The sequence below is a fragment of the Macrotis lagotis genome, chromosome 1 (assembly GCF_037893015.1).
Source record: "Macrotis lagotis isolate mMagLag1 chromosome 1, bilby.v1.9.chrom.fasta, whole genome shotgun sequence".
NCBI classification, from domain to species: Eukaryota; Metazoa; Chordata; class Mammalia; order Peramelemorphia; family Peramelidae; genus Macrotis; species Macrotis lagotis.
Window position 1 is genome coordinate 603988584 of NC_133658.1, and position 13719 is coordinate 604002302.

The window sequence follows — 13719 nt, forward strand, 5'->3', positions numbered from 1 at the left end:
AATGGATGCCTTACTATCTAGATACTTTCTTTTTTCAAAGGAAGTGATCATGTGGATAGGTCAAGATTGATCATTTTATCAGTTAAGGGTTATTTATGGTGTTTAAAGTCCATATACAAATCAAAATTCAAGGTTTTATAAATAACTGTCAAAAAATTTTTCCCAAGATAGTGAGAGTTTAGTTGACTTGCCAAGGATCACATATCAAATATGTTGGAGAGGCAGAATTTTTAGCAGTATATCATGGTAAGCTTCCTAGCCATGGCTCCTTTGAAAATAAGAATTAAAAGCAAATGACCCTCTTACCATTCTTCCTTATCTGCATCACAATTGCAGAAGTGCCTCATGTCCACACAACTCTCCTCCAACCCACATGCACATTGCTGAACTCCAGGAAGGGAACCTCCCCAGTAGAGATGCCTTTCATTGGCTCTTCCAGTCCACCATGTAAAAGGCATGCCATCTAGAAGACAAAAAAAGATCACATAGATCACAGAGTGTGGACCCAGTGAATGATGAATGACACAAAAAACTGAAATGAGAATTCTCATTTCCTAAACTAGAAGAGATAGTATGGATAAGTATATTTTCATAATCTCAGTTTGGGATTTTGGGGTACATATATGGGGAAGAATTTGAAATTTGGAATGATTATTGTATATAATTCACATTTCATAATAAGGCAAAGTTAACCTGAAAACATTTTGATCTGCTAGTCACTGTCTAGGAATTTAGATGAAGAAGAGAGTGGATACAGCAGGTTAGGCAATAGGCATAATGACTATAGGATGCCCTTTAGAAATTGATTTCAATAATCCTAGATATCATATTTTCTTATAATTTGTCACATTTGAAGACCTTTTTATTTAATATCTTTGCTTTTTGTTCATATTCACTTCTGAATTTATCCCTGCTTTCTTCCTCACATAATAATCCATCTGTTATAAAAAAGATTTATAAAGAACAAAAGCAATTGTGCAAAACCATGAAAGATTATATAAACAGCATTCCAAAAATCAAAGTTGTATCACACCCTTATTCCTGAAATTTGATTAAATTTGGTTAAGGATCATAGTCAATTGACTTCTGATTAATCAAAATGTTTTTTTTTTAGGTTTTTGCAAGGCAAATGGAGTTAAGTGGCTTGCCCAAGGCCACACAGCTAGGTAATTATTAAGCGTCTGAGAACAGATTTGAACCCAGGTACTCCTGACTTCAAGGTCAGTGCTTTATCCGCTATGCCACCTAGCCACCCCTAATCAAAATGTTTTAATGAAGGCAGTTACTAATTTACAAACAAGCAACTTTAAAAACCCCTATATTTAAAAAAAAATACCAGTGTTGTCTTGTTCCTCTTTTTTTAACAACATTATCAGAGTACACCCATTACTTCATGATAGTGGAGGAATGATTTTAGGAAAAGCAAAATCAATCAAACGTATAAAGTTCAATCTTTCAGAAGATTAAAGGGTTTAGAAACAAACAACAGCTTATAAAAAGCTGGATTATCTTACATCATTAAGGTCTTAGGTATGTGAATGCATGAATATAATATATATATATATATCTGTACATACAAATATATATATATATATACAGATGTATATATGTATTTATACATATATTTATATGTAATATTAGGGTGAGAGTAAGTGAGAGAGAGACCAGGTAAAGATCACAGGGTAACATGAGAACATTAAACCCTGTATAAAAATTAAGGGGAAAGTATGACAAATATAACCCTGATCCTTTTCTAAATTCTGATTAGAATCAGCCTTAAATTTAGGTAACAGAAGATTTTCCTCCTGCTTTCTCCTTTATTGAATATCAACATCACACCCCACAAGGGCCAAGCTTATTACTCAGCTTCAGTCATATTATGAATGAATTAACTAATAAATTAATGAATAAAAAATTATAAAGCATTCACTCTACCACAATTACTTGCTAAATTCTGAGGAAAAGATTTACAAAACTGTAACTGGGTCTACTTTCAAGGAATTACTATTCTGTTTGAAGGAAATAACATTTTGATGCTGTTCAGTCTCTTCAGTTATGTCTGACTCTTTGTGACCTCATTTGGGGTTTTCTTGGCAAAGATACTAGAATGGTTTGTCATTTCTTTCTCAGTTAATTTTACAGATAAGGAACTAGGGGAAAGGGGGGGGGGAGTTAAGTGACTTGCTCAGGGTCATACAGTTGTTGTGTATAAGACCAGAATTAAACTTCGGAAAATGAGTCTTCCTGCCTTTAGGTTCATCACTCTATGCACTGGGCCATCCTTTGTTGAAATCATTGGAAACTAGATCAAATTTCCCATTGAAACAAACATCTTATTTACAAATAAATTTCTGGAAGACAAATTGCTTTCCTTTTTATGTTTTCTCCAACAACCAACCTTTATTTCTTGTTTTAACCTGGTAGAAATACAAGGAACTGCCTAGGGCTTAATTTTGTTTCTAAATCATCATTCTTTGTGACATTCATGAGAGTACAATGTTTTCCTTCTAATGACCTAATAATGCTTTTAAATGTATGTCAATAGATTGATTGTCAACAGAACAGTCAGTCCTCTAAAGTGACTGAGAGAAAAGGGAAGCGAGAAGGCCAAAAAAATAATCTATTTTGAAGTTCCATTTCAGCATTCTCTTTCTCTCCTGTCATTATAATGAGTTTTGATGTACCTACATATGTATATATACATACATATACACATATATGTATATATGTATATATATATATAATCAATCATAATATATGGATACTATCATACCCAGAAAAAACATTTCATAAAGGTTTCTTGAATCTAACTGAATTCTTTTCTTTACTTTTTTCCTTTTAATATTTTATTGATTTTTTTTCATATTACATGCAGACATAGTTTTCAAGGATCATTATTTTTTATTTTGAGCTTCACATTTTTCTCCCTTCCTTCCTCCCCCCATAGAAAGCAATCTAATATGGTTTATGCATTTTGAACCTATATTAACACATATTCATATAAATCATGTTGTGAAAGAAGAATCAAATCAAAAAGGGGGAAAGCAACATAATATATAAAGCAAATTTTAAAAATTGTAATAGTAAGCTTTGGTCTGTATTCAGATTCCATAGATCCTTCTCTGGATGTAGATGATGTTTTCCATCACATCCTTTAGAATAGTCTTTGATTATTGTATTGCTGAGAGCAATAATCATCACATAATGTTGCTGTTAGTGTGTATAATGCTCTGGTTGTGCTCATTTAGCATCAGTTCATACAAGTCTTTACAGGCTTTTTTGCAGTCCTGTCTCTCATGATTTCTTTTTATTTTAGTTTTTTTTAATTTTTATTTTATTTTTATTTTTTATTTAGTTTTTATTTTTATTTTTCCAATTTCATTCATTGCATTGCATCAACATTCATCCATTTGCAAGTTTATGAGTTCCACATTTTTCTACCATCCTCCCTTCGCTCTGATAAAAGTTGTACATACTAATGTTGGACCAGTGGACTGAATTAGGCACAAAAGAAGCAGTGAATGACCATAGTAATCTACTGTTTGATAAACCCAAAGACTCCAGCTTCTGGGATAAGAATTCACTCTGATTAAAACCTACTGGGAAAATTGGAATATTATATGGCAGAAATTAGGCATACACCAACCTTATATATCAAGATAAGTTCAAAATGCATACAGGATTTAGACATAAAAGGCAATACTCCAAGTAAGTTAGGAGATCTTGTGATAGTTTATTTATCAGATCTTTGGAAAGGGTCACAGTTTATAACAAAAGAAAAGATAGTGAACATTATACATGCAAAAGGAATAATTTTAATTTCATTAAATTGAAAATTTTATATAACAAAAAAAATGAAATCAAGATTAAAAGGAATGATCTAAGTTGGGAAATAATTTTTACAGCTGGTGTTTCTGATAAAGGACTTATTTCTAAACTTTATAGAGAACAAAGTCAAATGAATAAAAAACATTATAGGCAATGCCATCTCTATCAATGAAAAAAATGAACCACAGAATCTGAATGAACTAAAAAAAAATTCTCATACTTTTCCTTCCTATCACGTGATTTTCTTTCTTTTCACTCAGTTCTAATTCTTTATACACAAAATGATTAATATGTTAACATGTTATACAAAAATGTAAGTGGACAACATTCACTAGACTGATTACTACTGAGGACAGAGGAGTGGGAAGGGAGTGTGGAAGAAAATTTTGTGACATAAATATGCAAATGGATGAATGCTGAAACGCTTTCATAACATGTAATTGGAAAAATAAAATATCAATAAAAAAATCTAGTCATTCCCTAATTGGTAAACAAAGGATATGAACAGGTAGTTCTCAGATGATGAAGAAATTAAAAGTATCTATAGTCATATGAAAAAAGTTCTAAATTATTATTGATTAGAGAAATTCAAATTTAAACAAGTCGGAGATACCACCTCATACCTATCAGATTGGTCAATAAGACAAAAAAAGGAAAATGATCAATGTTGGAAGGAATGTGGAAAAAATAGGACACAAAAGCATTGTTGGTGGAATTGTGAACTAACTCAACTTTTCTGGAGAGAAATTTGGAACTATAGTTCCAACATTCAAAGGACAATAAAAGTGTGCATACAGTTAATATAGCAATACCACTATTAGATCTGTATCCCAAAGAGATAAAAAAAAGAGTTAAAACACCCACATGTACAAAAAAAGTATTTATGGCAACTCTTTTTGTGGTGCCAAAGAATTGAAAATTGAGGTGATACCCATCAATTGGGGAATGGCTGAATAAATTGTGGCATATGAATGTGATTGAGTTTTTGGTAAGAAATGATGAGGGACAGGACTTCAGAGAAACCTGCAAAGATTTGCATAAACTGATGTTGAGAGATGTAAGCAGAACCAGAATAACATTGTACACCCTAATAGCAACATTGTGTGATGATCAACTATGATAGACTTGCTCATCTCATCATGTCAATGATAAAAGACAATTCTAAATGACTTGTGATGGAAAATATCATCCACATTCAAAGAAGAAACTATAGAGTCTGAATACAGACCAAAGTTTATTTTTTTAATTTTTAAAATTTATTTTTGCTATTATGTATTTCCTCCCATTTTCCCTTTTTGATTTGATTCTTCTTTTACAATGTGATTGAAATGAATATATATTTAGCATAGTTAAAATGTACAACCTTTATTAACTTGTTATTCTAGCAAGGGAAGGGAGGGAGGAGGGAGAAAAATGTGAAACTCGAAACCTTATAAAAATGATAGTTGAAAATTATCTTTGCATATAATTGGAAATATATATATATATATATATATATATATATATCCTTAAAAGTTGTACATATACTCATGTTTAATGCATTTCTACAATAGTCGTGTTGTAAAAGAGGAATTGGAACTGGTGGGGTTTGGACAGGAACTATGAGTAAGAAAAAAACACCCCATTCACAACTGCAGTTACTAGCTCTACTCCTCTCAATGCAATCTTCTCTTTATACTTTTCTCTTTCCTTTCCCCTTATCCCTCCTAGCAAAATTATGCTTCTGATTGCTGTCTCTTGATCAGCCCTCTTTTCTGTCAGATCTTTTCCCTTTCCTTCTCCTTTTCCCTTTTTTTAACTTTTCTTTCTAACTTTTACTTTAATTTTAACTTTTACCTTTACTTTTATTTTTGCCCTCTCTTTTATCAGACCCTGTCTCCCCTTTTTTCTCCTTTCCCCCCACTTCCTGTAGGGTAGGCTAAAATCTTAAACCCAATTGTGAATGGATGTTATTCCCTTTTTGGACCAAATCTGCTGAAAGTAAAATACTCAGTGTTCAAACTCTCCCTTCTTTCACTCTACTGCCTCTTTGTGTAATGCTATTTATCCTCTAATGCTTCACCTTCTTCTGATATGATAATTCTTTTTACATCTTAATTGTTTTAAATCTGTCTTATACTCATAATTTCTATCAAGATATGCTTCTTTTATCTGTCCACTTAGAAATACAACTCTCAAGGGTTGATTGATTGATTATTGATTTATAAGCAACATTACCACATATTCATTTGGTCCAGGTACACTGCCCTCAATTATACCATTAGAAATACAATTCTCAAGAACCGTGAAATTATAATCAATTAATATCACATCCTTTCTAAGTATCCTCCATAGAAATACAATCCTCATGTGTAAAACTATCATGTAATACAAAATCAGTGAAGAGCTAAATGTTTGATCATATCACAATTAATTTGTACCCACATCCTTTGTTTAAATGTTTCTTTCAATTGTTCTAAGAGAAATACAGTTCTCAAGAATTAACTAACACTTGCCCCCTATTCTGTTTACCTTTTTACACATTTCTTGAGTCTTGTATTTGAAGATCAAATTTTCTGTTCAGTTATGGTATTTTTAATTTGAAATTTTGGAAGACCTCTATTACATTGAAAAGTCATCTTTTTGGGGTGGCTAGATTGTGCAGTGGATAGAACACCAGCCCTGGAGTCAGGAGTACCTGAGTTCAAATGCAGCCTCAGACACTTAATTACCTAGCTGTGTGACCTTGGGCAAATCACTTAACCCCACTGCCTTGCAAAAAACCTTTAAAAAAAATCATCTTTTCCCTTGAGAGAATATGCTGATTTTTTATGGGGTAATTGACTCTTTGTTGTAATGCAAGATCCTTTGTCCTCCAGAATATTATGTTCCAATCATTTAAATCTTTAATGTTGCAGCTGATAAATCCTGTGTATTCTACTTGTGGTTCCCATGTCTTTAAATTACTTCTTTTTGGCAGTTTGCAGTATTTTCCTCCTTTAACTCAGAAATCTGTAATTTGATTACAATATTCCTTGGAATTCTTAATTTTGAAATCTCTTTCTGGGAGGGTGGGGTGGGGATTGCTAGATTCTTTCAAGGATTATCTTCTCTTCTTCTCTAAGAACAAGATAATTTTCTGATAATTTCCTGCATGATATTATCTAGGTTCTTTTTCTTATTGTAGATTTCAGGTAGACCAAAAATTCAAACTATCTCACCTGGACCTATTCTTCAGGTCAAATATTTTTCCTTAGAGGTACTTTATATTTTATTCTATTTTTTCAGCCTTTTGGTACTATTTGATGGAATCTGGATGTCTCACAGAGTCATTCATTTTCATTTGTGCAATCCTAGTTTTATAGATTTTATTTTCTTCAGTTAGTATTTTTATATCCTTTTCCAATTGGTTAATTTTATTTTCCAGCTAGTCAATTTTGCTTTTAAAATTATTTTCTTCAATTTATTTATTCATAAATGTTCTGCAAGACTCATTTGTTTCTTCCATTTTTTTCTTCCTCTAATTCTTTGGTTTTTAAAATCATTTTTGAGCTCTTCGAAGAGGTCTTTTTGGAATTGAGACCCATTAGAGGCTTCACATGAAGGCATTTTTGCCACTGCTTTTCTCCTGAGTTGATGTTTTTATGATCCCTCTCAAAATATCAGCTGGCAAAAGTTAGTGATTTTTGTTACAAATTAGTAATTTTTGGTATGAGGAATTAGGATTAAGGGAAAGAGATACATAATAGATTCTGGAGGATTATTTCTTTTGTGTGTGTGTGTGTGTGTGTGTGTGTGTGTGTGTGTGTGTGTGTTTACTTTTTTTTTTGTTTGTCTTCCTCTGGATGGGGATAACATTTTCTCTAGCCAGTCTAATAAAGTTGTTCTAGCTCTCTGGACTGCTGAGAGGAGCTGCTTCCATCAAGGTTGCTCATCTTATTATGTTGTTGTTATGTGCATATTATTCTCTTGGCTCTACTCCTGCTTAGTATCAGATCCCATAAGTCATTCCATGCTTCTCTAGAGTCCGACCATTTATGGTTTCTTATAGAACAATAATATTCCATAGAATTCATGTACCATAACTTGTTTAGCCATTCCCCAATTGATGGGCAGCATCTCACTTAGTTCTGAAGGTTGTTCTCTAAGAAGGTTTAAGATAAATTTCTGATTTGTATTTATAGGAATTTCCTTATTTTGGAAGTTCCTGCAGAGGGGGTTAGATGCTCGCTCACACTCTCTCTCTCTCTCTCTCTCTCTCTCTCTCTCTCTCTCTCTCTCTCTCTCTCCCTCTCCCCTACCCCCATTTCTGTCTCTGTCTGTCTATCTGTCTCATCTCTATCTTCAATTTATTTCTTTGGAAAAGTCCTTGGAAATCATCAAGAATGAGATCAACTCCATCAGTGAAGAAAGTCTAAAGAAAGGTTTCCAAGGTCCCAAACTAGTTAGAAACAGCTTGGACTAAATTTCATAATTCTTAACTATGAAAACACTTTATCTTCTAAAATAGTATCCATATATAAAACTGTCTAAATGTCATGAATAGAAATTTTATCTAGAGTTGTGAGTTTGGTTCATTTTACAAGCAGATCCAGGCAGTTCTTGATTTACTAGGTTTAGAGGAATAGAGAAGACTGGGAAGCTGAAAACAAGTACTTAATACCTTTGGTTTTAAGTGAGTTTTGTAGCCAAAATATGAATGAATGAATGAATGAATGAATGAATGGATGAATGAATGAATGAATGAATGAATGAAAACAAATTTTAATGTTACTTTTGTGCCAGAGACTGGGAGAGAGGCTGGGAACTTTCTAAGTATAATGAAGTCTCACCAATCACCTGACCAGGTTTGCATGGGAGGAGTCTGGGTTTAAGTCTGTCTATAATTCACTGCCTGAACAAGAATAAATACTTTAGCTACTAAATACATGACTCTAAGATTTCTTATTGAGTATCAGCCTGGTTTTCTGAATAGAAACCTGGCTTTGGTATTAGGGAGATCTGTGATCATATGCTGACTGTGACACATACTCTAGCTGTGGGAGCAGGCAAATCAGTTAAGTTCTCAATGCTTTCTTTGACATTGCTACAGAATAGCCTTTACATCATTGGAAGGGATACACCAGAAATTCCCTAGAATAATGAAATCATAGATCTGGACCAAAAATAAATTAAAGAACAATGTTTTTTTTATTTATAACATAAGCATGAGGGAGATCAAAATGGTGTTTTTGCTAGAATTTTATTTTTTTCTGTCATTATAGTATTCTTTTTATAACCATGCTTTTCTAAACTTGTTGAAGATTAGTCAAGGATCTGACCATATTGGATATTTATTACTCATTAGAATTTGGTCTGAATAGGGAGAAAGGAATAGTTATTGCATAGTAGTTGAAAATCAGAGCCAAAGAGAGACCTTTTTTCTAAAAACTTCTTATTTTTCCTCTACAATATAACTTGTGACCAGAGCTACAGTTTGATCTAGTGTCAAGGACAAAGTAGCTTAGTATCAGAATCCTTGGATGCTAATGCCAGATTTGTCACTCACTATCTGTGTATCCATGGGGGATAATGATACCTTTCTGATTTTCCTTCATGGACACAGAATGATAGAGGTTAAAAGAAACTTGGTGCTTTTTTATTGCATATGTACAACTTTTATGAGATTGTTTGCCATCAAGGGGAGGGATGGGAGAGTGTGCATTTCATAAACTTGCAAATGAATGAATGTAGAAAATTACCTTTGCATGTGATTGGAAAAATAGAATAGTCATTAAAGAAAGAAACTTTTTTTTAAGTTTTCCTCTTAGCCCTTTACCCCAATATTTATTAGCAGTATAACCATAAACAACTCACTTAACCTGTTTCAATTTGCTGATATGTTAAATAGTTACAATAATTAATATCATGCTATCTAACCCTTTGATTTGTTTTAACAATCAAGTGAGATTATATGTATAAAATACATTACAGATTATAAAGTAACATACAACTAAAGATTTCCTGAATATTTGACTTTCAATTTACTAAGGTCATATTCTTGAAGGCAGAAATTATTTCATCTTTGGATGGAACCTGTCACAGAATGCACTTGCAAAAACCTAAAAAAAATCTTACACTTGTTTAAATTAAAATATTGACAATCAGGAAAATAGCAAGAACACCACAGTTCTTATAATCCCTTCAAATACAGCTGTTAACCAATTTCTATATGTATCACTGATGGGAAAATACAAATTCAGGATGTTAAAACTGAATTACATTAGTAATACATCTTAAATATGTATTGGAATATCAGTTTAAATAAAATACAAATTACTAATTGAATAGAAAAAAAAATCAAGTGAGATTGCTTTCAAGAAATTACTTAGTTTTTTTCAATTATTTTTAAACTGTCCATCACTGGGAGCATAGAAGAGTGTTTCTAGTTTTAGGTAAATTCAAAATACTCGATTGAGTAGAAGGAACAAATCAGGCTAGTTTACCTATGAAAAATTACAGTGTTTTCAATGATTTTAAACTTCTCACACCTGGAGGGAGGGGAAACATCTGATTAAGACAATTTATCCTTGTGATACTATAGACTAGCATATCATGGAAGATGAATACATAGCTACTGTTGGACTCTGATGTTGCCAGTTGAAGTGCTAGTTAATGTTAAAATCAATAAGCTCATTTTTGTTTCTTTTTGCATTTTACCTTGACAAAGAACAGACTAGAGCATAGCAAAAAAAGACCTGATTTGGGGATAAAGAAACTCTATACATGGGCAAAGTCTTTCATCCAAAGAAGCATAAATGACTGGTTTCACGTAAGGTGTACTAGTTATGTGTTCTTCACAATAACCTTCTGAAGACAAGTTTGAGACATGATTTCTTACAAAAAGCATAAGGCATGTGTTTCAATGCATTTGTCTGAAAAAGGAGTTCATTACAGAGTAAATTTCCATCCTAAAAGACAACTGGGACAATGATAGAGTGTGTGCAAGTAGCCTCTGGAAGTTGCATATGTTCAACCACATAGTCCTAGAATAATAATTACAAAAAAATAAAAATACCTATGGGTCTGATATTGATTTAGAAATCATATATTATCATGATTTATGCTCTACTGTATTTCATTTTGTTAAATATGGCCAAATTGTAGTTTAACAGATTCAGATCTCAATTGGAAGGGTTGTTGACTGTATTTGGACATATATTTGATACCCTTTGTTTTAGAGGGAAGCATACAGACATTATACTGAAATCTAACCTCCTCTTTAGAGAAAGAGAATCCTGATTTCCCAATATATGTTCATCCTGAAGTCTATGCTTCTGATTGGTAAGCTTCTAGACTTAGACTCTGAGAGATCTGAGTCTTGAATCTTTCATTCCCAGTTTCACACCATTTTCAGAATTAATTGCAAGGTCTGCTATTAGCATGAGTAATTCAGATAAGGTTTATCTGAAATTAAAGGAATTGCTTATTTACCTCAAAAGTTTAAGAACTGTTGTGCTGTCATGAAAGGTGTTTTATATAAATTCTATCTAGATAAAGAAATCAAAATAATTTATAGTCATATAAAAATGGCCTAAATCATTATTCTTCAGAGAGATTCAAATTAATATGACCTTAATGAATCATTTTATACAAATCAGATTGGCTAAAATGATTGAAGGAGAAAGTGACAAATGTTGAAGATTTGGAAAAGTTGGGACATTAATTCATTGTTAGTGGAATTGTGAACTGATCCAACCATATTGAAGAGCAAACTGAGATTATTCTCAAAGAGTTATTAAACCACCTATATCCTTTGACCCAAAAATACCCCTATGAGGACACTTCCAAAGATAATTAGCAAAAAAGGGAAAGAACCTGCATGTTCAAAATTGTTTATGGAAGCTCTCTTTGTGGATGCAAAGTACTAGAAATTATGGGAATGTCTATCAATTAGGGAATGACTGAACAAGTTGTGGTAAATGATTGTGATGAAATACTACTATGCTATTAGAAATTATAAGCTTGGGACAGCTAGATGGTACAATGAATAGAGTACCAGCTCTGTAGTCAGGAGGACCTGAGTTCAAATTCATTCTCAGATATTTAATAATTGCCCAGCTATGTGACCTTGGGCAAGTCACTTAACCCTACTGCCTTAATTAATAATTTTTTTAAAAAATGTTAAAAAAGAAATGATGAGCTTGATGATATTGGAAAACCATGGGTAGACTTCCAAAAAATAATAAAGAAGGAAATGAGCAAGACCAAGAAAATGCAGTATTCAATAATAAAATTCATGTACTTATTAATATGAATAAGTCATTTTGACTCAAATTAAGCATAAATGACATGTGAAGGAAGACAATAAATTTTATATGCATACAGAGAAAGAAGTGAGAGAAACTGATAAATATATAGAAGATATTACATAAACACCATATATATATATATATATATATATATATATACATGCATACAATTCTAAAAACACAAGTTCTTTTTTTTAAATTTGAGGTGTTTTCTAGGTTTAGATCTTAGATTTTCTAGGTTTATTTTGATCATATCAAATGTGAGTTCACAAAGTCTTCTCTTGTCTCCCTCACTATCCATAGAAGCCTCTCTAGTGAATATCATGGAACTTGTTCATGGTGAAATTTGTTGCCCCGTAAAAAGTTATTTATGACTCTGGATATTGGCTGTGAAGATTAGAAGCACTGTCTAACATTTTTGGAATTAGGGATTATAATTTACCTAAAACTGTGTATAAGAACTCCTCTCATCCAAGATACTTCCTTACCCATATTCCCAGTTCATGTCTGGAATAAAGAAAAATTTACTGGAACCCTTGGTGATAGGAACTGAGTATATATAGACTCCCATTGACTCTTAAACTGATTTTTATTAAATTAAAGAAATACATTTAATTCAAACCATATTTTTAAGAGTAAGTATATTATGGAAAAAGTCATTATATTATATAATGAAGATATGCCTTCAAGATTCTAACATTCAACTGGAAATATCTAATTACATATAAACTTTATTTTTATCATAAAGTTACAACTTCCCACTCATTAGCTAATCCTGGGTACATGTTTGATTGTGAAAATTTGGGGGGATGTAATCTACAATTTGTGCTTCAATTTTCTTCCTTTCAAATTACTCAGAACTTGTAGGTTCAAAACATTTTATTGCTCTTTGCCCTAATGCTTGTTAGATTTTCCCAAATGATCACTGCAATAAATTTCATAATGTTTATGAAACTCATCTTACTAACTTGTAAAATGGGAATAAAAATAATTGCATCATTTACCTCAAGAGGTAGCTAGACTAAGAGCTCTTTGTAAACTTGTAAGTAGTATGTAAATGTGAGCTATTATTATTGGCTGATATTCAATCCATGAAATTAAATTTAAGCAATAACAATAATAACGAACATCTATATACTTTGGTGCCAGCCAATGTACTAAGTACTTTATAATTATTATTTCATTTGATCCTCTCCACAAAACTATGAAGTAATAGCTATTATTATCTCTATTCCCCCCCCCCCAAGAGAGGTAATCAGGGTTTAATTGACTTGACCAGGGTTACACAGCATAAGTGTTTGAGATCAAATTTGAACTCAAGTCTTTCTGCCTACAGGCCAGGTGCTTCCAAACATAGATATTTTTCATACTTTCTGAAAGTGTCAAAAATCATGACATTTTTAAGACTGAGATCAGAGCCAGGAAATAAAAGGAAAGATGCCACTTATCTCCATCCTAGAACCACACTTGGGTAGGGAAGAAGTAGGACAACAAGGAGAAAAGGTTACAAACATTAATAAGAAAGAACTACAGAAGGAGACAGCTAGTGCCTGAAGTCAGGAAAACTCCTCTTCCTGAATGCCAATCTAGCCACAGACATTTACTAGCTATATGACCCGGA

At 32.3% G+C, this 13719-nt stretch overlaps 1 protein-coding gene across 2 annotated transcripts in view; it reads right to left on the reverse strand.

Moving 5' to 3' along the window:
• Positions 1-13719, reverse strand: part of CNTNAP5 (contactin associated protein family member 5) — a 945272-nt gene that overhangs the window by 206311 nt on the left and 725242 nt on the right. For both annotated transcript variants that reach the window (XM_074214960.1, XM_074214961.1), the window contains exon 14: positions 307-463. In XM_074214960.1, the coding sequence (XP_074071061.1) occupies positions 307-463 (157 nt within the window). The remainder of the gene's footprint in view (positions 1-306; positions 464-13719) is intronic.